Source organism: Lepidochelys olivacea (assembly GCF_965140295.1).
Source record: "Lepidochelys olivacea isolate rLepOli2 genome assembly, chromosome: 1".
In the NCBI taxonomy this organism is placed as follows: domain Eukaryota; kingdom Metazoa; phylum Chordata; order Testudines; family Cheloniidae; genus Lepidochelys; species Lepidochelys olivacea.
Window position 1 is genome coordinate 327,934,067 of NC_140411.1, and position 24,947 is coordinate 327,959,013.

A 24,947-nucleotide genomic window follows, 5' to 3' on the forward strand; every position below is an offset into this window, starting at 1 on the left:
GTTATGCACTGTGAGCAGTCCCATTGACTTCAGTGATCTATTTCTGACTGTGCTGCACAGTTGCTTGAAGATTATGGGGTCTATTCATGAACCTTTCAGAGCAGAAATTTGCGCTTCATTTCCTACACTTAAATCAATTATTTTGAATGACCACAAGAAAAAAACTTCCATATATATTAGAAAACTCAAAATACAAAAGATGCCTAATTAAAATTAAAAATGGAGTCAAAATGTTACAGTAAAACTACACCAATCTGCTATCTCTAATCTGTTAATTTTTCTTCTGCTTGTTGTTACTGTACCTGGAAGTTCCTTTTCTCATTCCTTATGGCATAGAAAATTAGAGCTTTTATCACTTCCTTCTGCCATTAGTGATGCATATGTTTTTGACATGAAGTGGGTAATAAAACTGCTTTTCATTTTTACGGAGTTATAACTAAACAACATGTGAATGATCTAAAATAATTTCTTCACCTTTTTACAGCCATTTTCTGATTGTTAGCAGCTGTTTTTCCCCTGAATTGGAATACTGGAAGAATAATAAAACATTTTTACGTTGTTAGCAGAGTACGTTCCATATGCATGAACGTGATCAATAATAGTCTAAAGGTTAAGGAGGTTGCTGTTGAGTAAGATTAAATGAATAAAGTCAATTCTACTGTACCGTTTTCCATATAATTTGCTTTTTAGTTTAATTAGTAGAATACTCCTGGCCTGAGGTTATGTCCCACATAACTTTTTTTGCTTTATATAATCTGAAGTGCTTTTTGAGATGAAAATTAAATAGAGAACATAAATACTTTAATATCATACATAATATCGAGAATTTGCAAATATAAAGCTATCAAAAATTATTTAAACTTTGATGTGAGATGATTGGAAGAATAATCAGTTGACATTGTTTATCTTCGTTAAATGTAGGTTGGGAAAATATCTAAAAACAAAAAGAAAAAACTGAAAAAAAAACAGAAGAGGCAAGCTGAGCTACTAGAGAAACGCCTGCAGGAAATAGAAGAACTGGAGCGAGAAGCTGAAAGGAAAAAAATAGAAGAAAATGTAACCTTGGGTGTACCATCAAATGAGCAAGAAGATGAGTACCACCCAGAGGTCAAGCTAAAAACAGCTGATTTAGAGGAGGTAGCAGATGAAGAGCCTGGGAATGAAGATGGTTAGTAACTTCTATTTTACCCTGATACTGAAACTAATTTTGAGTTGGGACTGAGATGGAACTTTAATTGTACTTTCTGAAACTGGTTTATCTTAATTATGAATTAATCCCACAAAATCTCTAAAACGAATAGGTTTTATATTATACGCAGTGTAGTTGTAACCGTGTCAGTCCCAGGATATTAGAGGCATGAGGTGGGTGAGATAATATCTTTTACTGAACCAACTTCTGTTGGTGAGAGAGAGAAATTTAACATTTTTACTTTGCTGTTCTTGAGGTGCTTGTCCATATGTATATTCAACTGTAGCTGCACATCTGAGTTCCTTCTAAGCTGTGCAGCTGCCTGGCCAGCCAGCAGTCTATCAAGTGTCACACACTTCAGGTGCCCCTGCCCCCACTGCTGCTCTACTCCTGCCCTCTGCCTTGGAGGCCCTGGCCAGCTGCTCCCAGGAGTCGCCTGCTTGCTGTGCAAAGCAGGGTGCTGGGGGAAAGGGGTCATTGATGTCAGGATGTCCCCTACCCCACTCCTGTACCCCATCTCCACAGGCAGTGCGGGGGGGTGGGGGTGGAAGAGGGGAACATGTTAGGGCACAGGAGTGGGATGAGCTGGCGGTTACTGCTGTGTCTGAACAAGCAGGCTTCGGATTTGTGAGTGCTGATCTACTTAAAGGGGTCTTTCACATACGCTCAGAGTGTGTGTTTGTGTCTCTCTCTCACACACACATACACACACACACACACACACGGTCTCTCTTTCTCTCTCACCTCCCAATACATACTTGTATTGTTGTTGTTGTTACATCTTGATACTTCCTGCAAAGCACACGTATTCTTTGTAATTTTATTCTTTCAAAGTGCTGTTATTTGAGTTTTTTGATGGGTCTGTGCATTTCATAATTTTTATTTCTCTCTTATGCTTAAATTTAATTCTTTGAATAGTGAGTTCTAAAATGCCTAACATGTCCTGGCTGGAGTAATTAGCCTTATGGTAACTTATTAAAAATATATATTATATCTAGGTTGTTTGTTTCTACTGGTGGCGCACATCCACACATTACCTCGATATTGGTGCACATAAAATTCATTTCACACATGAACAGAAAAAATTAGAGGGAACATTGCTGCACATATGTCCATGCATGAGAGATTGCAGATGTATATTTTGTTAGGAGTATCCTCCTGATCTGTGCATGCACCTGGACTACTCTCGTCATTATACGGGAGATATAGAAGACCCCAACTACTATTTTTGTTCCTTCTCATCCCAATTGGCCTGAGATGGAACATTTCTGTGTCTACACTCCTTAGCTTTGGCTTTCTCATTCATGTGGATACAGCGACAAAATGAGGATGGACACATGCATGGAATTAAGTGGCAGGCCACAACTTTTATTAAACTTTTAACACAAGGGAGGGGCACTACCCGCCCATCACCCATACTGTCCTATATCAGACATTTAATTGGTTCCATTGTGGGGATTACAGGGCTCCTCCCTATATAACCTGTAAGTGGTGTCAGGGTTACAGAGCTTATCATACAACCCCTAACGTGGAGTAGACTCTCCTCAGCCTATCCCCCAGGAGTCAGCTCTGTGTGTCCTAGCACCCTTCCCACCGAGAGACCTCAGCTTGCAGTGGCCACAAGGTCTGACCTTGGCCCACAAAGACCACAAGGTCTCATCCTATCAGATGAGCCCAAGGCCCATCACCAAAATCCCAGGTCTTTTACCTCTGGGAAACATTCATTTTAGTCTCTTAACTGCACTGGAAACTGGCTGCAAGTTGCAACGAGTAAGCAACACCACTCCAGTACCTTAGTCAGGCACCAGGCACATTCCTACTTAACCCACTGTGGCTTGCAGGCACTGTGAGGAAGACAAAAAACTCCCTGGTTCTCTGCCAATTGCCCATGGGAGAAAAAAATCCTTCCTGACCCCCTAAACAGGTGGTCAGCTTGACCCAGAACATCTGTCACGCCGGGTTCCCATTCCTAGTTCAAATGGGTAGGGTGGGCTGCTGGAATGGAGCCAAAAGAGGCTCCACATGGCCCCTGCACTGGGTTACATTCTTGGATCTGGGCCAATCAGCACCCTTCTCCTCCAGCTGGCCAAAGGGTGCCAGAGACTCCCATGAGGAGCTACTTATTGTTCCTTGGCCAGCGACTCCCTCCCTTGCTACTGCTACTGCCAGTCCCCCTTTCACTGCCAGCCCCATGTGTTTTCGCATTTGTTGATGTGATTGGCGTGACATTTTGTAAATGCATTTAGGTAGTATTAGGATATTTTTCTTTGTATATAGTATAGTTAGGCTTGGAAGAATTGGACTTTTATCAGTAAATGTTGGTAAACATTGGTTTCACTGTACACACACTAACAAAAATGGATTAATTGATAATCACAATTTACAGATAGGCAAAGTAAGAAAAATGCTGCTTGAGAATTTGTCATGAGTTTGATTTAAGATATTCTGACATGTTGACAATTTGTGTTTTAATAGTTACAAAGCTTACCTGTATGAATCTCATGTCTACTGTCATTATTATAATTATTGTCTGACACCCCCCAACTGTGAGAATTTAAACTGATAAGGATAAAAAAGCTTAAAAATAAACACTGATATTATCTGTTGAAATTATATTAAAAAAATCAAATTCTGCCAAGCCTGAGGAAAGTATAATATAAGAGTTGGCTGCTTGGCTATATCTGTGATTAGTGTAGTTTTATTTAAAGGGTTTTACTCCTCCTTGATTTTTTCCCCCTCTTTCATTTATTCTTTTAGTGAGGGACGTTTTCTTTAATGATGCCAAAATCCCCTGGCTTTAAATTTTGTGACTTTTGTGGGAGGCTTTTCCCCTCAATGACTATTGCATCAAATTACAAAGGATGAATATAACACAAGTATGTAGGGACAAAATTAGAAAAGTCAAGGCATAAAACAAGCTCAAACTAGCTAGGGACATAAAAGGAAACAAGAAAACATTCTACAAATACATTAGAAGCAAGAGAAAGACCAAGGACAGAGTAGGCCCGTTACTCAATCGGGGGGGGGGGGGGGAAAGACAATAACAGAAAATGTGGAAATGGCAGAGATGCTTAATGACTTCTTTATTTCGGTTTTCACCAAGAAGGTTGGTGACGATTGGACATCTAAAATAGTGAATGCCAGTGAAAATGAGGTAGGATCAGAGTCTAAAATAGGGAAAGAACAAGTTAGATGTCTTCAAATCACCAGGGCCTGATGAAATGCATCCTAGAATACTCAAGGAGCTGACTGAGGAGATATCTGAGCCATTAGCAATTATCTTTGAAAAGTTATGGAAGACAGGAGATGTTCCAGAAAACTGAAAAAGGGCAGATATAGTGCCCATCTATAAAAAGGGAAATAAGGACAACCCGGGGAATTACAGACCAGTCAGCTTAACTTCTGTACCTGGAAAGATTATGGAGCAAATAATTAAGCAATCAATTTGCAAACACCCAGAAGATAATAAGGTGATAAATAATCGTCAGCATGGCTTTGTCAAGAACAAATTGTGTCAAACCAACCTGATAGCTTTCTATGACAGGGTAACAAGCCCTGTGGATGGGGGGAAGCAGTGGATTTGGTATATCTTGACTTTAGTAAGGCTTTTGATACTGTCTCGCATGACCTTCTCATAAACAAACTAGGGAAATACGACCTAGATGGAGCTACCATACGGTGGGTGCATAACTAGTTGGAAAATAATTCCCAGAGAGTAGCTATCAGTTGTTCACAGTCATGCTGGAAGGGCATAGTAAGTGGGGTCCTGCAGGGATCGGTTCTGGGTCTGGTTCTGTTCTATATCTTCATCACTGATTTAGATAATGGCATAGAGAGTACACTTAGAAAGTTTGCGGACGATACCAAGCTGGGAGGGGTTGCAAGTGCTTTGGAAGATAGGATTAAAATTCAAAATGATCTGGACAAACTGGAGAAAGGGTCTGAAGTAAATAGGACGAAATTCAATAAGGCCAAATGCAAAGTACTCCACTTAGGAAAAAACAATCAGTTGCACACATACAACATGGGAAAAGACTGCCTAGGAAGGAGTACTATGGAAAGGGATCTGGGGGGTCCTAGTGGGTCACAAGCTAAATATGAGTCAACAGTGTAACACTGTTGCAAAAAAAGCAAACATCATTCTAGGATGTATTAGCAGGAGTATTGTAAACAAGACACGAGGAGTAATTCTTCTGCTCTACTCCGCACTGATTAGGCCTCAACTGGAGTATTGTGTTCAGTTCTGGGTGCCACATTTCAGGAAGGATGTGGACAAATTGGAGAAAGTCCAGAGAAGAGCAAGAAAAAAGATTAAAGGGCTAGAAAACATGACCTATGAGAGAAGATTGAAAAAATTGGGTTTGTTTAGTCTGGAGAAGAGAAGACTGAGAGGGGACATGATAACAGTTTCAAGTATGTAAAAGGTTGTTACAAGGAGGAGGGAGAAAAATTGTTGTTCTTAACCTCTGAGGGTAGGACAAGAAGCAATGGCCTTAAATTGCAGCAAGGGCGGTTTAGGTTGGACATTAGGAAAAACTTCCTAACTGTCAGAGTGGTTAAGCACTGGAATAAATTGCCTAGGGAGGTTGTGGAATCTCCATCATTGGGGATTTTTAAGAGCAGGTTAGACAAACACTTGTCAGGGATGGTCTAGATAATACTTAGTCCTCCCTTGAGTGCAGGGGACTCGACTAGATGACCTCTCAAGGTCCCTTCCAGTTCTGTGATTCTATGATCACTGCTTTTTCTTGTTTAGGAGAGTCACAGATCCCTGCCAACTGCTATGTCTACAAATCGTTCTCTAAGAGAACCAAAAAAGCTCAGGGAAGCAAGGTTAAAAATTTATTTGTTAGCTTGTTCCACATGGACAGCCTCAGATCTGAATCCCTCTGATCTCCTGTACAATGGACACCAGGAAAGTTACAAGACTTTCACCGCTACCAACTGACTCTCTGGTACTGATTGTAAGTCAGATTCTACTGCTTACCACTCCTGCTTCTTCTCCTCCTCCTTTTGAGTCTCAGGTCTCATAGTCCTCATCAGATTGACATCAAGGTGATGTAGATTTGTCTAATTTCTCCCGTTGGGAGCCATCCCCTGATACTCAGTTTGAAAGAGGATTTAGGATGTAGCACCATTCTGTAGGTGGAGTTTTCTGGCTTACCAAGTGCAATGATACCCACCTCCTTGGGCCCCTCCTCTTTTCATATAGTACCCCTCAGTCGCCTTTTTGGAATCCCTGGGCTACTTAGAGGAAGCATTACCTCATACATCCTCATGTTCTTGGTGGGGGGTGGGTGACTCAGAGATGTCAGCCCACTCAGTCTCAGGAACGCCCAGTGCAAACCCAACAATTAGAGGAGCAGTCAGCGGAGGAAGAACATCCCACAGAGGAAGACATGTAAGTTCCACAAGCCATTGCCACTGCCACCTCCTCTTGACATGAGGCAATGATTTTTTCACCACTGTCATGTCCGGACAATTATAGGATTTTTCAGGACCTAATGAAATGAGTAGCTGAGACTTCCCAGATTCTGCTGAAGTATGTTCAGGAAGCACTTCATAAACATTTAGACATCTTACATACTACCATGCTAGGGTGAAGTGCCCTGCCTGTTAATGTGGTGCTATTAGAGCCTCCTACATCTGTCTGACAGACTCCAGTAATTATTTCTCCAATGTCTAAGAGGGACAGAAAGTAGTATTTGCCATCTTAAGAGAGTGGAATACCTTTTTTCCTACCTGGTCCAAGGTTTACTAGTTGTGGTGGCCACAAATGAATGGAGTAAGCAGCACCACTTTAAGGTCTTGTGTACACAGTGGGGGAACGTGCTCTATGGAGGGGTGTGATTTCTAAAGAATACTAACATGCGATGCATTAATTGGTCTGTGTAGACCTTGCTAATGTGCTTTAACATAGTGCTGTTTAAAACAGTACCATGTTAAAGCATACTAGGGAACACTTTTAATGCACATCAGCTGGTTCAACATGGACCAATTAATGTGCAACACATTATTGTACTTTTCAAATCTGACCCCTGTGTAGCATGTTACCCCACTCTATAGACAAGCCCTTAGATGACACCATATGAAAAAGAACTGAAATGCCTGGATGAAAAAATTACTCATCTGCAAACCTACAAACTCAGGATTTCAAACTGTCTGGTTCCCAAGGCCAAAAATGATTTTATTAATTATAATAAATTCACAGACTTTATTGATAAGTTGCCACAGGAATACAGAGAGCAGTTCCAGTTGTTAATCATTGGAGGTCAGCTGATAGAAAGGTCCTTGTAGCAGACAGTGTTGTATGCTGCTGATATAGCTTCCCACTGGATAGAAACATCAGTAGTTGTGCATCAAACTTTGTGGATTCAGTCATCTGGAGGATCTTCCATTTGATGGCCCAACCTCTTCAGTGAGAAAACTGATGAGTCCCTGCACATGCTCAAAGATTTCCTATTGATACTATGATCCCTTGGCATTTTTGTCCCTACAATAATGAGGAGATACAATAGATCTCAGTCCTTCCCTAGACAGAAGATTATTCCAGTTACTTAATAGTACTAGAGGCCTTCTGAGCCCCCAAGGAAGTGACAAAAATTTCAGAAGCCTCACCTCCTTGTCATATCTGGCTACAACTAGTAAGTCTTCCTTTTGACAATCCAATGAGGAGCTGCGAATTGATCATTCTACCAGATCTCCCTTCTCTCTTCTTGCCTACTATTTGGGAACTGTATTTTCCTATTTTGGGAGTATAGATAGGTAACTCATGGCCAGTGTGTCCCCTGGCAGCTGGGTGTGGCATAGCAGGGTCTTCTCCTCTGGTGTCCCTGCCTACAACCATTGTGGCCCTGTAGTCATCTACTTCTTCTCATGACATGGCACTTCAGCCAGGTCACATATAGTCCCACCCCTTCCAGAGTAAATCAAGTCCAGCAAAACAGTAATTTAGTCTCAGGCCTGGATCCTTGCTTCCAGGGATCTTCATGTTACCATCCTCAGCGGGCTGATAGGGGAACCTAGGCCCACCCTCTGTTGTTGGGTTCCAGCTGGGGATCCTGTAGTAAGCAGGTAAGTTCTGGCTATTAAATTCTCCCTCAACCTGTCTCTAGTCCCTTTCTTACAGGGTCTTCCTGGGCTCACTCCTCTACAGATCCCCAAAGGAAAGTAGATTAGTTATGATGAACAAAGCAAATATAAAGGTCCTGCACCAGATATACCTACCCCCAAGGAAGCTCTGGCATCTAACGGTCTCAGGATAGCCTCTGGCCTAGGCCAGCCTTCCTCCAAGCTGTTGGTATGTTTCCTGTGGTCCCAACCAGGCCCTCCCACTCATTCTGCCAGTCAGCCACTATTGAGCTGGGCTTTTTCCTCTTTTAATGCCTCCTTCTAGGCTTGACAGTTCTTGCAGTTGTAATGGGGTTTGGGTTATTGAGCCCACAGAATCTTATTAACCCCTTCCTGGCCAATATGGGGTGTATCTACTCCATCGGTGGGCCTGATGAAACTGCCTAAAATTGGACAAATGGATCCTAGCATGATATCATTTGGCTACAGGATTCATTTCCATACTTACACCTACCATTCTCCCACCTTCCATCTCCCTTTTCATCTCGTCTCATAATAAGCTTTTTTTAGAATAGAATTCTCTCCCAGTTCTCAAAGCAATTCTTGGTCCTTACAGAGAGTCAGGCTTCTGTTCTAAATTTTTCCTCATACCAAAGAAGATCCTAGCCCTCAGAATGCTCAACACCTTCATTTCGCATTTGAAATTCAGGATGGTTACCCTAGCTTCAATAATACTGTCATTAGATCCAGGGGATTGGTTTGCAGCTTTCAACCTCCAGGATGCTTGTTTTTACATTGCCATGCATTTGGCACACAATATCAGGAGCTGTGGATGTGACAAAGAATCAGTCCCCCGGAAGAAGGGCCCCAAGAGTGTTTAGATTAACCTCACTCGACCAGGGTTGGCTGGACAGTAAAGGTGGAATGCAAACCTGTGATCCCCAGTTTGGTCCAAAGATTACTGAGGTGGTCTGTCCTCTGGGAAATTATCAGCTTGAATTTCTACCTTAAAGGACTAGATAAACAAGGAAGAAGTGTGCTCCTCCCGAGGTCACCACCGCAACAATCAGATACTTCTACTTTCCCTCCCAGAGAAAGTGGAATCAAAGACATTGCAGACCAGCCAGTTGGTCAGCAGATAACACCCACTGCATGACGGTATCTGAGCCAGAAGAGCAGATCCTCCTTCTTTTCCTGAATAACTTGGCTTCTTTTTGTTTCCTTAACAGATACGGGGATGCCTGCCAGGAAAGACTTGTCTTAGCCATTTTGCAGGATGTGGGTTGGGGATGGGAAGTCTGTGTATGACTAAATAAGCCATTTAATCATTGGTACTATATTAGTTTTGTGAGTTGATTATTTATTGTGCTTCTGCAGTGATTTGATAAATTGTTGATCTCATTGTTTTCTTGTTAGTTAACCAGTTTTGATTTGTATTATTGTTAACTCCTTGATTGGATTAATGCCGTCTACATTGTAACTCAATCTGATTTTCGTATTGTTTAGTACTTTAGGGAAGTATAATAAATTAGCCTTATAGTTGTTTCTGCTTTTAAATAAAAACCATAAAACACACTGAATTGGTTTTCTCTAAGGCTGTCGATTAATCGCAGTTAACTCATGCGATTAACTAAAAAAAAATTAATCGTGATTAATCGCAGTTTTAATCACACTGCTAAACAATAAAATACCAATTGAAACATATTAAATATTTCTGGATGTTTTTCTACATTTTCAAATATATTGATTTCGATTACAACACAGAATACAAAGTGTACAGTGCTCACTTTATATAATTTTTTATTCCAAACATTTGCACTGTGAAAATGATTAACAAAAGAAATAGTATTTTTCAGTTCACCTAATACAAGTAGTGTAGTGCAGTCTCTTTATTGTGAAGGTGTACCTTTCAAATGTAGATTTTTTTTTTGTTACATAACTGCACTCAAAAACAAAACAATGTAAACCTTTAGAGCCTACAAGTCGACTCAGTCCTACTTCTCGTTCAGCCAAGTGCTAAGAGAAACAACTTTGTTTCCATTTATGGAAAATAATGCTGCCCGCTTATTTACATCACCTGAAAGTGAGCACAGGCATTCTCATGTCACTTTTGTAGCAGGCATGCAAGGTATTTACATACCAAATATACTAAACATTCGTATGTCCCTTCCTGCTTCGACCACGCATTCCAGAGGACATGTTCCACAGTGATCACGCTCGTTAAAAAAATCATGCATTAATGAAATTTGTGACTGAACTCCTTGGGGGAGAATTGCATGTGTCCTGCTCTTTTTTACCCGCATTCTGCCATATATTTCATGTTATAGCAGTCTCAGATGATGACCCAGCACATGTTCGTTTCAAGAACACTTTCACTGCAGATTTGACAAAACACAAAGAAGGTACTAATGTGAGATTTCTAAAGATAGCTACAGCACTCGACCCAAGGTTTAAGAATCTGAAGTGCCTTCCAAAATCTGAGAGGGACGAGGTGTGGAGCATGCTTTCAGAAGTCTTAAAAGAGCAGCGCTCCGATGCAGAAACTACAGAACCTGAACCACCAAAAAAAAATTAAATAAATCAACCTTCTGCTGGTGGCATCTGACTCAGATGATGAAAATGAACATGCATTGGTCCACGCTGCTTTGGATTGTTATCGAGCAGCCCCCATCATCAGCATGCACGTATGTCCTCTGAAATGGTGATTGAAGCATGAAAGGACATATGAATCTGTAGCGCATCTGGCATGTAAGTATCTTACAATGCCAGCTATAACAATACCATGTGGACCCCTGTTTTCACTTTCAGGTGGATGTTGTAAACAAGAAGCGAGCTGCATTATCTTCTGCAAATGTAAACAAACTTGTTAGTCTGAGCGATTGGCTGGACAAGAAGTAGGACTGATTGGACTTGTAGGCTCTAAAGTTTTACATGGTTTTATTTTTGAATACAGTTATTTTTTGTACATAATTCTACATTTATAAGTTCAATTTTCAGGACAAAGATATTGCACTACAGTACTTGTATTAGGTGAATTGAAAAATACTATTTTGTTTTTTACAGTGCAAATATTTGTAATAAAAATAATATAAAGTGAGCACTCTACACTTTGTATTCTGTGTTGTAATTGAAATCAATATATTTGAAAATGTAGAAAACATCCAAAAATATTTAAATAAATGATTTTGTATTATTGTTTAACAGCATGATAAATCCCAATTAATTTTTTTAATCGCTTGACAGTCCTAGTTTTCTCTGATCAAATGGCGATGAGGTAAAAACAACCTTAATTAAAGAGACTTTAATTAAATATAAATCATTTTACTTAGGTCCTGAAAATCTATTATTACTACAAATGCTGACATAACTAAGTATCCTGAGGAAGTAACAGAACAACAAGTTGCATCTTTATTACATAAAATTAATGTAGCTATAGAGTCATCTCTGATTCCACCTCTCCCTTTCTGTGCACATCTAAGTAATTTATTACTATTATAATTATCTGCAAATCCTGCAGCTTCTTCCATAACATTTCTAAGATATGCCTTTTGTCTTTCTTCCCATGTTGCTAAACACTCTCTTTCAGGCCCTCATTATGTCTTGATTACTGTAACCCAGTGGTTTTCAACCTGCTGTCCGTGGACCCATGGGGGTTCACAGACTTTGTTTAAGATTTCTAAAAGAGTCCCCACCTACATTTGAAATTTCTTAGGGATCCGCAAATGAAAAAAGGTTGAAAACCACTCCTGTAACCAACTTCTCTCTGGTCTCCCCAATCTTCACATTGCCCTTCTCCATTCCAGATAAAATGTTGCTTCTAGGATCACCTTTCTTGTCTCTTACTCTGGCAATATCTTGCATTTCTTTGAGTCCCTCTACTGGCTCCCTGTTTGCCACTGTATCAGATTCAGGGTTCTTGTTCTTACCTTCAAAGACCTTCATAACTGTGCTCTTCCCTGCTTATCCACTCTTAACTCATTGCCACCACTCCCTTCATTCTGACAGTGATGCTAGCCTTGAATGCCTATTTGGCCTCTTCTCCCTCAGCTTTACTAGTGCTTTCTCTTACCCTACCGCCATATAATGTTCCCCTTGAACTAATCAGTAAGGCCATTGCCCTCTTACTCAGATCCCTTCCTGAGACACATCTGTGCTGCTCTTTATATGATGCTTCATTTGTTTATATTAACAAATAGAGATTTGGAGCCACTAAGTTGTACACATAACTATGTAACTTCATGATCATATTTACGATTATCCTTGTCCTTCCTCTTTCATTCTCTCCTGCTGTTTGGTATGTCCACATGTGTTTTGTTTCAGTGTAGACTCTGATCCTGCAAGCTGTCCTGAGCATGCAGACCATTATGCCTAGGGTCCTATCAAATTCACAGCCATGAAAAATGCATCATGGAGCGTGAAATCTGGTCTCCCCCCATGAAATCTGGTCTTCTGCGTGCTTTTACCCTCTATTATACAGATTTCACGGGGGAGACCAGCGTTTGTCAAAATGGGGGTCCTGACTCAAAATTTATGATTTTTAAAATCCTATGACCATGAAATTGACCAGCATGAACTGTGAATATGGTAGGGCTCTAATTATGCCCATGCAGAGCCCCTTTGAATTCACTGGGGCTCCACACAGGTACAGCTCTCCACACATAAGTAACAGCCTGCAGGATCAGGGCTGCAGACGGTGAGCTCTTTGAAGGTGGACCATCTCTCCTGAGTGTTAGTGCCGCATCCAGCATAATGTGACCTTTGGGCATTACCATAATACAAATTGTGAATAATAATGATCACTTGTTAGCTTTGCTGAAAAATATTTTTTTTAAAACATAAAGATGAAATTGGAAAATAATCAAAGTTGTAAAACACAAGCATTTCCAAATAAAAAGTGAAATGAGATGCCTAATAAATGAAATAAAGACATCAAGTTAAAGTTGAAATCTTTGTGTATTCAAGTGTTTCTTTACACTGAAGTCTAGTAGTTATTGAGGAGTTAAAGATCATGAAAATTCATAATTTCAAAAAAGGTATATTGATGTACTATCTAATACGTTGTTCATTACATTCTTAAGGTGAAGCAGAAGATCAGGAGGAAAAAGAAGACACAGAAAAAGAAAACACTGAGAAAGATGATGATGTTGAACAGGAACTTGTTAACACAGACCCTACATGGATAGAATCCCCCAAAACAAATGGCCATATTGTAAATGGCCCATTCTTACTGGAACAACAGATTGAAGATGAAGATGAGGAAGAGGAAGAGTGCCCAAACCCTGAGGAGTATAACTTCAATGAGCCAAATGCAAAAAATGATTATTCTTATAGTAGCTCCTATGAACAATTTAATGGTGAATTGCCAAATGGACGTCATAAAATTCCTGAGTCACAGTTCTCTGAATTTTCAGCTTCAATGTTCTCTGGAGCTTTAGAATCTGTAGCTTGTGGTTCAGCTGTTTCTGAGGGATCATCTGTAACTGAAAGAGATGAGAGCAGCCCATCTCAGGATAGAAGCAGAACAGTTTCAGCGTCTAGTACTGGAGACTTGCCAAAAAGTAAGTACTTGCCTCCTCTTGTAAATGCTTTTGTGTATCTCAGAATTGTAGATGAAATCGTACTTTGGAATGGATTTAAATGTTGTATGTGTGCCATAACTCTATTCAGTGACGTGTGCATTGAGAGCTTGCTTTTTATTTGGATACTGATGAAATTAGTTTAAACTAGAATATTTTGCTTATTTGCTCCGTATATTATGTTAATAGTAAATCTCAATTATAATCATTTGAAATTTAATATTTCATCCATTTGGCTGGTTTAAGTTGTCAGTTATGTCTTAATTATTGCCAGAAACCAGAATAGGAAATTATCTTCATTTTAACTCCAGCATATTTAATGTATTTTTAAGACTAGGTTAAATTGTTGTATAGGTGCTCAGACCTACAGGATGGGGAATCATATAAGTACCTAGATAGATGTGCCATGTAAATTAAGCAGACACATGCATGGATATTTCTGTATTTTGCAATGTTTACCTTATTGTAATGCATGTTACTAGAGTCAGTATAGTATATGCTGTGCACTGAGATGGAGGGAGTTTGTAGGATCTCCTTGTTAACTGAGCCAGCCTCTAGGTCCATGAAACAGCTTTTATTTTTTAAAACAATAATAATAAAATTAAGAATAATAAATAATAAAGTAAGTTTCTGCTCCTTTTAATTAATTAATTGAAGATTACCCCCCAAAAGTAAACCACTCACTAGGGCTGAAAGGAGGTGATGGCGGCGAAACCCTGTGGCCCTACTTCCACTTCAGTAGACTTGAGGCACTCTCTGTTCCTCTCCCTCACCACAGTTTATAAAGATGGAGTTAATTAAATGTAGTCATCGTGTCGTTTATCCTTCCCAAGATCCTTGAGCCACAGGGATACTGCAAGAGCCACCTAGTGTTTTATTTATGGGATTCTGAGGAACCATGGTTGGGACCATTATTGGGCTGGAATGGAAGTGGAAGAAGTTAGATTTTTGGGGGGAAGGATATAGAAATGATTATTTTGGGGGGAGGTCTATTGCTGGGGGATTGTCTCATGAATAGTCCCCTGTGATGGAACGTTTTTGTGGGAGAGCTCCTTATTAAAAGTTTGGTAGTACATCATAAAGTATAGGAGCTTTACAAGTGCTCATAGGTAGCAAGCCAATCTTTAGAAGTTATTGTTAGCAGCTGTTCGCTAAAGAACGGCTCTGTAGATTCCATGGTTTTGCCTTGTTATAATACAGGATATCATATCAGCTGTACATCTGGAGTGGGTTTGCAGTTATTCCACCCTGCATGCCCTCCTCTCTCTTTTTCACCATACTTGAAATTCCCTTGCGGAAGAATCACACTTGCACTGTGACTCCTGCACATGGCACTCAGCAATAGTAGTAAAACCTGAATGGAATAAGCCTCTGGTCACTTTCACTCTAGTTTTCCTATGCCATAAAAAGTGTTATGCGCAGGAGCAACACAGACCTAGAGAAAGATTCTGTGCTTCATCTTCTGAACTGTCTGGGGGGACACCATCTTCACAGCTTTTAGATTCTGGACTGCTCATGTTCCTGTTCTGGCTCCCCAGGGCTACATCTGGGCTGTGCAGCAGTCCAGGATCTCCTGTAGTGCTCAGTGCTATGGTACTCCCCCTGCTGTGCCCCCTGTGCAAGGGGTCAGAAGATATGCTACGTGGCTGTTCGCCTCTCCTTCCTTACCAAGCACAGCAGCAGTGGAGAATTGCATCTGGGCTGCTCTTAGACAGAATAGCTTTTGTATGGTCCAGCGGGTGCAGGGTGTGAACCAAACCAGAGAATGTTATTTTTTGCTGCTGCATCCAGCTCTTTTTAGTAAGCAATACTAGCAGGAGCAATAACAAGGCATGATCCTGGAAGGCAAAACTAAAGTAGGGGAGAGGAAAGAGGAAATACCAAATGAGTGGTGTCTGGGAGGCCAGCTGAAGTGAAGGCAGAATCAAGAATGAGTCCTAATAAAATACATTTTGATCCGAGTTAGAGGCAGGAGCTAAGTGTAAGCGCTGGTGAGTGACTAATAAACAGACAAATTAAGAACAATACAATAAAGGTCAGACAGTTAGCTTCGTTAGCATTGAGCAGAAGACCTCAGATGTGCTTGTGAGACTTTGGAAAAACAGGTATAGGGTCTGTATTTTCTGTATGAATGGCTGACACAAAAAGTACTGGTTTGGTGAGGTTTTTTTACAGCTAGTTGTGATCTGTTTAGCAGGCTTCATTTAAAAACTGTGTGGAAGGTTAGAGAACACTGGGAGGTTTGTGAATGGTTACAAGTGTTGGTGTGGAACAGAGCCAGGCATAGCAGTCTTTGAGCATAGTGAATAGCAAATAAATGAGTTCCAGAGAATATTCTGCACTTGCTGAGTTAGAGGATGATGAAACTGGGAAGAAGCAGAGAATAGTAGTCTTAACTAGTGAAGGAAAAGTAAGCACTGAAAGATGATCACTCAAGGGGAAGGAGAGAGAAGTGGTTTTGATACATGCTTTAATAATGAAATCATGGCTCAGAATCGATGCTTAGATACTACAGTGATGGGCACTATAAAAGAACCACAGATCATTTGATCTAGATAGAGAGACTGGGATGGTACGCTGCCTCCCAGGTGCCAGGACAAGAAAAGTATAAGGACAAAAGAGATGGCAAAGAGATGGACTAGATAACTTTTAAAAGGTCTTTTCCCTCTCTAGAATCTATGCTCCTAGAGAATGCTGGTGAATTTCCACTTAATACAAATACTTGGAAACTGACACAAGAAAAAGATTTGATAGGCTCAGATGACTTTAGGGAGCAGAGAAGAGAAAACTGCAGTCTATTGATGAAGGTTTCTTGTCAGTGATCTCTTGCCAACAGAAAAAGACCACACCGACAAATGGATGAATGAGGTGATAATGTAGAAAAGAAAGCTTTGGTTTGACAGAGCTTTGTGTAATGCCTTCTGCTAAGAGGCAGACTTAGATTATATGGTCTTTACTTAAGTAAAGGAGATACCAGTTTTCTTCGTTCAAAACTGAAAGGGCTTTAAACTATAATTTGGAACAGAGTACAGGAGAACTTTTTGCAAAATTAAAAAAAATCTGGCATATACTTTCAGTTTGAGTCATTAAAAAAAAAGAAGAAAGAAAGAAAGTGAGATGTCTGTAACATAGATGAAATCAAGATTGCACTGGGAGACGATGCTGAGTTATGCTCTCTAGATCTTTTTCAGGGTCATTGATTTTTAGGATACAGTTACCTATTCGGATAGGTATGGCCTGCATTCCTTGCTCTTAGATGTATAACTTTGCATTTGGCCATTTTAAAATCATTTTGTTTGAATGCGCCCAGCTTACCAAGTGATCCAGATCACTCTGTATGACTACCCCATATGTATGACTACCCTGTATGACCGTGGCTGGTGCCAGATGTTGGAGAGAATGTAAGAACAGGGCAATTATCAAATGATCCATTCCCAGTTCTCAAGTCTTAGCTTCTGATGGTCAGAAGTTTAGGGACCCCTGGAGCATGGGGTTGCATCCTTGAGTATTTTGGCTAATAGCCATTGATGGACCTATCCTCCATGAATTTATCGAATTCTTTTTTGAACCCAGTTATCCTTTTGGCCTTCACAACAGTCCCTGGCAACGAGTTCCATAGGTTGAATTTTTACTGTGTGAAGTAGCACTTCCTTATGTTTGTTTTAAACCTGCTGCCTATTAATTTCATTGAGTGACCTTGGCTTCTTGTGTTATGTGAGTGGGTAAATAAACACTTCCTTATTCACTTTCTTCACATCATTCATGATTATATGTCCCCCCACCCTGAGTCGTCTCCTTTCTAAGCTGAACAGTCCCAGTCTTTTTAATCTCTCCTGGTATAGAAATTGTTCCATACTCTTGATCATTTTGTATCCCTTCTCTGTACCTTTTCCAATTCCAATATACCAGGCAAATTGGGTGAAACAATAGTAAAGAACAACATTATCAGGGCATATCAAGTGGGGTCCTGCAGAGTCCGGTTCTGTTCAATATCTTCACCAATGATTTAGTTAATGTCATAGAGAGTACACTTATAAAGTTTGCAAAGGATGCCAAGCTGGGAGGGGTTGCAAGTGCTTTGGAGGATAAGATTAAAATTCAAAATGATCTGGACAAACTGGAGAAAGGGTCTGAAGCAAATAGGACGAAATTCAATAAGTCCAAATGCAAAGTACTCCACTTAGGAAAGAACAATCAGTTGCACACATACAAAATGGGAAATGATTGCCTAGGGAGTACTGCAGAAAGGAATCTGGGGGTCACGAGATAAATAGGAGTCAACACTGTTGCAAAAAAACCAAACATCATTTTGGGATGTATTAGCAGGACTGTTGTAAGCAAGACATGAAAAGTAATTCTTCTGCTCTATTCTGTGCTGATTAGACCTCAACTGGAGTATTGTGGCCAGTTCTGGAGGCCACATTTCAGGAAGGATGTGGACAAATTGGAGAAAGTCCAGAGAAGAGGAACAAAAATGATTAAAGGTCTAGAAAGCATGACCTGTGTGGGAAGATTGAAAAAAATGGGTTTGTTTAATTTGGAGAAGAGAAGACTGAGAGGGGACATGATAAAAGCTTTGAAGTTCAAAAACGGTTGTTACAAGGAGGAGGGAGAAAGATTGTTCTCCTTAACTTTTGAGGATAGGACAAGAAGCAATGGGCTTAAATTGTAGCAAGGGCAGTTTAGGTTGGACATTAGGAAAACCTTCCTAACTGTCCGGGTGGTTAAGCACTGGAATAAATTGCCTAGGGAGATAGTGGAATCTCTATTATTGGAGATTTTTAAGTGCAGGCTAAACAAACACCTGTTAGGGATAGTCTAGATAATACTTAGTCCTGCTATGAGTGCAGAGGACTGGACTAAGGGGAATCTCAAGGTCCCTTCCAGATTCTATGATTCTGTTAGCTTTTTTGACTGCTGCAGCGCACTGAGCAGATGTTTTCAGAGAACTATCAATAATGATTCCAAGATCTCTTTCTTGAGTGGTAGCAACTAATTTAGACCCCCAGCATTTTGTATGTATAGCTGGGATTATTTTTTCAATTGTGTATTTCTTTGCATTTGTCAACATTGAATTTCGTCTGCTAGTTTGTTGCCTAGTCACCCAGTTTTTTGAGATCCCTTTGTAATTCTTCACAGTCAGCTTTGGACCTTACTATCTTGAGTAATTAATATTGTTTGCAAATGTTGCCACCTTACTGTTTACACACCTTTTTCCTGGTCATTTATAAAAATGTTGAACAGCACTGGCTCCAGTATACCTCTCTGGGGAACCCCACTATTTACCTCTTTCCATTGTGAAAACTGACCATTTATTCTTACCTTTTGTTTCCTAACTTTTAACCAGTTATGAATCCATGAAAGCACCTTCCCTCTTATCCCATGACTGGTTAATTTGTGTGAGAGCCTTTGGTGTGGGACCTTGCCAAAGACTTTCTGAAACTCCAAGTACACTGTATTCACTGGATCATCTTTGTCCGCATGCTGGTTGTCTCAGAGAATGGTAATAGATTGGTGAGGCATGATTTCCCTTTACAAAAGCCGTTCGACTCTTCCCCAACATATTGTGTTTGTTTATATGATTGATAATTTGTTCTTTACTATAGGTTTTTTGCCTGGTACTGAAGGTGCACCTGTAATTGTCAGTATCACTTTTGAAACCTTTTTTATAAATATCAGCGTTACATTAGGTATCCTCCAGTCATCTGGAACAGAGGTTGATGTAATTAATAGGTTACATACTAAAGTTAGTAGTTCTGCAATTTCATATTTGAGTTCCTTCAGAACTCTTGGTGAATACCATCTGATCCTGGTGAGTTATTACTGTTTAATCTATCCGTTTGTTCTAAAACCTACTCTTAATGACACCTCAATCGGGGACAGTTCCTCAGATTTGTTACCTAAAAAGAATGGCTCAGGTTTGGGAATCTCCTTGACATCCTTTGCAGTGAAGAGGATGACAACATTTTTTTACAAAAAGATGAGGCACAATTTTATAATTCAGCGACTATAACAGCAAAACATTTTAGATAAGGTTGCAGGAAATTAAAAGCAAAGGAGAGACTTTTCTTGGCTTCTAATCCAGACCCAAAGCCAGAAAGTCTCTGCAGATCCCTTGTATAGAAGGTGCATAAGACTTCAGGTCAAATCCTTGCCCCATTCCATTCGTTGGGAGTTTTGCCACAGACTTCAAAGACTCCAGGATTTTACTTGTGACTGTTTTGATCTGTGTCAGTTACCTAATGGTAAATCTATTGGTAATTTCAATCCTAATAAAACAGTGGGAGAGATGGTAAGAGGAGAAATCTGTAACCAGATAGGGGGAAATATGAAAGTTCATTGGGCATGAGCATTAGGTTTGCACGAGCATCATCCCAGGCATAGGTACTCAATTTTAAAATTAGTGGATTAAGAGACTACAGTACTGTAGATATATTAATTCAGTATTTAAGTAAGGTAACTGATGCAGAACCTCACTGTAATAAATTAATTCAAAGGTCTATGAGAAGCTTAAAAGAAAACTAAGCAAAACCTAGAAAAAAGTCCAGGGCCTTAATTAATAAGCACCCCCATCTTACCTAGTTTAACATAAACTGCACCAGGGAACTAGTACCTTAACATCACACTAATACCTTAGCAGCCTCTTAACCTTAACATTCTTTTAATGTAGTGTTTTGTGTGTGTGTGTGTATGTAATTTCTTATGTTTTAAAAAAAGTAAACTGGAAAAGCGGAAATTCTTTGAGTGCTGGTCCCTACGTGTATTGCAGTGTGCTCCATGTGCCTGAGAGAATTCTTGAAAGCAATGTCTGTTGGTCCGTGCATAAGCCCTCGCTCTCCTTGTGGCTCCAACTGAGGTTATAAAGGGAAGAGAGGACTGACCGCCTCTTCAGTTTCTTCTTATTGCCATATGGCTTGATTCAGAACTCCCAGTGTCCAGAGCTTTGCCTTGTTTTATTCTTTCATCTGTAAGGGTGTGTGTGTGTCTATATATATAGTAAATAGTTTCAAATTTTACTCTGTAGTTTTAGCTAAGTTTTATAGTTAGATTCCCCATTCTGCGGAAAACCCTGCCCTCTCCTTTCCCCCTCTCCCCACTTCCCAGGCACATATCTTTTTATGAGTAGTGGACTATGCCCAGGATTCCAGGCTCCAAAATCTGTGTTTCTTGTCCATTCTCCTTCACGGTCAGTGATGACCATCAGCCTTGTCTGTACTGCCTTGGGGAAGCTCACATCACAGCATGGTGCAGTATCTGCTGCTCTTTCTTCAGTTGTACCTGTGAGGGGCAGGAACTTCACCTCAAGGAGTACCTAACATAGAAAGCCATGAGTCTGCAGTCAGACCTAGGCTGGGAGATTACCCCCCCCGCCCCCCCCGCCCAGTGCACTTCCTACCACAAGGTCCTACTTAGGAGCAAGGGATTGCATTGGGGTCTTGCAAGGAAGGCAGAGAGTGCTCTCATAAATACGTGCGCAAATTCTCCTCTAATTCCACTTCAAAGAAGTTGGATGCAACTCTGCCTATGTTGAACAAGTCTTCCCTTTCAGTCCATAAGGAGTTAGAATGTCCTAAGTCTGAGGGTCATGACAAGAATGCCCAAAAATCCAGGGCTCCATTGTGTTACCTCTGTTCCCCTAAAAACCAACCCAGGGTCACACTTGTATTAGTTTTATTACAATGCTGCTGTTAAGTCAGACAGAAAAGAGAAGGAGCTTATTTATACACTGTATTCATATCCCCATGTACCCACACACTTACACAGGCTGAGGGTTACCGGAGACAGCATGGGAAACCAAGAAGCCGAAGCGTGGTAGATCTGGTGTGTCCGCCTGCGGTCACGGATCTGGGCTCGTGAGCAGGTCAAGGAGCAGCTGCTTGTGTGTGTGGCTGCTTCCTTTTTATTTTGGAAGTGGGCACTCCTGTCACGTACACTGAGTTTTTCTTCTGTGTCCGTCACCGAGAAACGTTCCCAGTCCCTGTTCCTTTCATGCATCTTTTCTTTACAGCACTCCGTGATTGCCTTCTCAGGGCAGATTATATCAGACACACCTGGCTCCGGGCTCTTTTCTCCTTGCAGTTCCTCTCTGCCCAGTCCCCCTCACACTCCCTTATCTTCCACACACACACTCCCTTGTTCACACACTCTCTGATTGCACGATGGGATATTACAAAGCGTGGCAGTTCATACAAGTGGTAACTTGAAAAGGTTACAGAGTTTGCAAAGGTTACAAAACTTAAAAGGCTGTGCTAACAGTAACTGAAGTTACAAAGTCTGCAACAAGGTTGCAGAACTTAATGATACAAGTTACAGATCTTACAATCGCATTTGAGCGGAGGCTTTACATAACACATCGGTTTCTTGTGGCAATGATACCTATGGTTCCAACTAAGCCTAAACATTGGGAACCACAGCACTGACAAAAAGCACCCACAGGGACCCTCAACCACCTACAGTATAGGCTCTGCCTCTTCAGACTGTGGTGCAAACTATAACTGCTGTGGCTCTGTCAGATTGTGGGGAGAGGGGTACAGGACCAGGGAGACCAGAGACTTAGGCTACACCTGATGATATTTTTATCTCCCTGATCCCCAATGTCTATCACTGTCAGGGCTTTTCCTCATGAAGGAAGGGCCTAACTCCACCAGATAGGGTTGTCAGGTGTCCATTTTTTGACTGGAACGCCCGTTCAATAAGGGACCTTGGCGGCGGGCCTCTAAAAGTCTGGTTGGCAGGACTTGCAGGCTCCCTACCTGGCTCTGTGTGGCTCCATGGAAGTGGCAACATGTCCCTTGGCTTCTAGGCGGAGGAACGGCCACGGGGGCTCTGGGAACCACGGGCAATGGGAGCTGAGAGGCTGGTGCCTGCGTGCCAAGGCAGCATGCAGAAACGCCTGGCTGCGCCTCTGCCTAGGAGCCAAGGGACATGTTGCTGCTTGCGGCTGACCGCCTGAAGTGAGCGCCGCTAAGAGCCCACATCCTTCACCCCCTCCTGCACCCCAACCCCCAGCCCTGAGCTCCCTCCTGCACCTGAACCTCCTTCTGCACCCCAACCTCTACCCCAGCTTGGAACCCCCTCCCACACTCCAAACCCCTCCAAACTGCCCAGAGCCGCCTCCTCTACCTCAGAGCCCTCATCCCTGGCTGCAGCCCAGAGCCCCTCCCACACCCCAATCTCCTGCCTCAGACTGGAGTCCCCTCCTGCAAGCTGAACCCCTTAGCCCTACTCCCCATCCCCCACCTGCACACCAAACCTCTCATCCCTGGCCCCAACCCAGAGCTCATACCCCCAGACAAAGCCCTCACCCTCTCCTGCACCCCAACCCACTGCCCCAGCCCAGTGAAAACGAGTTGTTGAGGGAGGGTGGTGGCAAGTGAGGGGATGGAGTGAGCGGGGGTGGGGCCTCAGAGAAGGGGTGGAGCAGGGGCGTGGCCTTTGGGAACAGGCAGGGCAAGGGTGTTCAGTTTTGTGCAGTTAGAATGTGGGCAACCCGACTACCAGGAGATGCAACTTATGGCAAGTGTCTGTCCCCCATTCCATCGTCCAGTCATGGTTTCCCTCCAGCGGAACCATCAATAGATCCATCCCTTGCAGAACAGCCTGAAATTTTAGTCATTATCTTCCTGATCACCATCACCAGTGGTTGTCATACTGCCATCTCCCAAATCTCTTGCAGGCTAGGATACAACTATTATAATATGTTGCACTAACCCCACTATGCATAATTCAGTAGGGATTTCTCCCCTTTTCCTTGTTTGTATTTCATCACCCAATTAATGTTGGGGTGCCCTTCTCCCACAGAAAAGGAGTACTGGTGGCACCTTAGAGACTAACCAATTTATTTGAGCATAAGCTTTCGTGAGCTACAGCTCACTTCATCGGATGCATACTGTGGAAAATGCAGAAGATGTTTTTATACACACAAACCATGAAAAAATGGGTGTTTATCACTACAAAAGGTTTTCTCTCCCCCCACCCTACTCTCCTGCTGGTAATAGCGTATTTAAAGTGATCACTCTCCTTACAATGTGTATGATAACCAAGGTGGGCCATTTCCAGCACAAATCCAGGTTTTCCCCCGACCCCCACAAATCTTGGGAGACAGGCCAGTCCTTGCCTACAGACAGCCCCCCAACCTGAAGCGAATACTCACCAGCAACCACATACCACACAACAGAACCACTAACCCAGGAACCTATCCTTGCAACAAGAAAAGGAGTACTTGTGGCATCTTAGAGACTAACCAATTTATTTGAGCATAAGCTTTCGTGAGCTACAGCTCACTTCATCGGATGCATACTGTGGAAAGTGTAGAAGATCTTTTCATACACACAAAGCATGAAAAAATACCTCCCCCCACCCCACTCTCCTGCTGGTAATAGCTTATCTAAAGTGATCACTCTCCTTACAATGTGTATGATAATCAAGGTGGGCCATTTCCAGCACAAATCCAGGGTTTAACAAGAACGTCTGAGGGGGGGAGGGTAGGAAAAAACAAGGGGAAATAGGTTACTTTGCATAATGACTTAGCCACTCCCAGTCTCTATTCAAGCCTAAGTTAATTGTATCCAATTTGCAAATGAATTCCAATTCAGCAGTCTCTCGCTGGAGTCTGGATTTGAAGTTTTTTTGTTGTAATATCGCAACTTTCATGTCTGTAATCGCGTGACCAGAGAGATTGAAGTGTTCTCCGACTGGTTTATGAATGTTATAATTCTTGAAATCTGGTTTGTGTCCATTTATACTTTTACGTAGAGACTGTCCAGTTTGACCAATGTACCTGGCAGAGGGGCATTGCTGGCACATGATGGCACATATCACATTGGTGGATGTGCAGGTGAACGAGCCTCTGATAGTGTGGCTGATGTTATTAGGCCCTGTGATGGTGTCCCCTGAATAGATATGTGGGCACAGTTGGCAACGGGCTTTGTTGCAAGGATAGGTTCCTGGGTTAGTGGTTCTGTTGTGTGGTATGTGGTTGCTGGTGAGTATTTGCTTCAGGTTGGGGAGCTGTCTGTAGGCAAGGACTGGCCTGTCTCCCAAGATTTGTGAGAGTGTTGTGTCATCCTTCAGGATAGGTTGTAGATCCTTAATAATGCGTTGGAGGGGTT

At 41.6% G+C, this 24,947-nt stretch overlaps 1 protein-coding gene across 15 annotated transcripts in view; it reads left to right on the top strand.

The window, feature by feature from the left end:
- Nucleotides 1-24,947, top strand: part of SRPK2 (SRSF protein kinase 2) — a 309,081-nt gene that overhangs the window by 228,358 nt on the left and 55,776 nt on the right. For all 15 annotated transcript variants that reach the window (XM_084644353.1, XM_084644365.1, XM_084644364.1 and 12 more), the window contains 2 exons: nt 922-1,168; nt 13,339-13,818. In XM_084644353.1, coding sequence (XP_084500479.1) covers nt 922-1,168; nt 13,339-13,818 — 727 coding nt within the window. The remainder of the gene's footprint in view (nt 1-921; nt 1,169-13,338; nt 13,819-24,947) is intronic.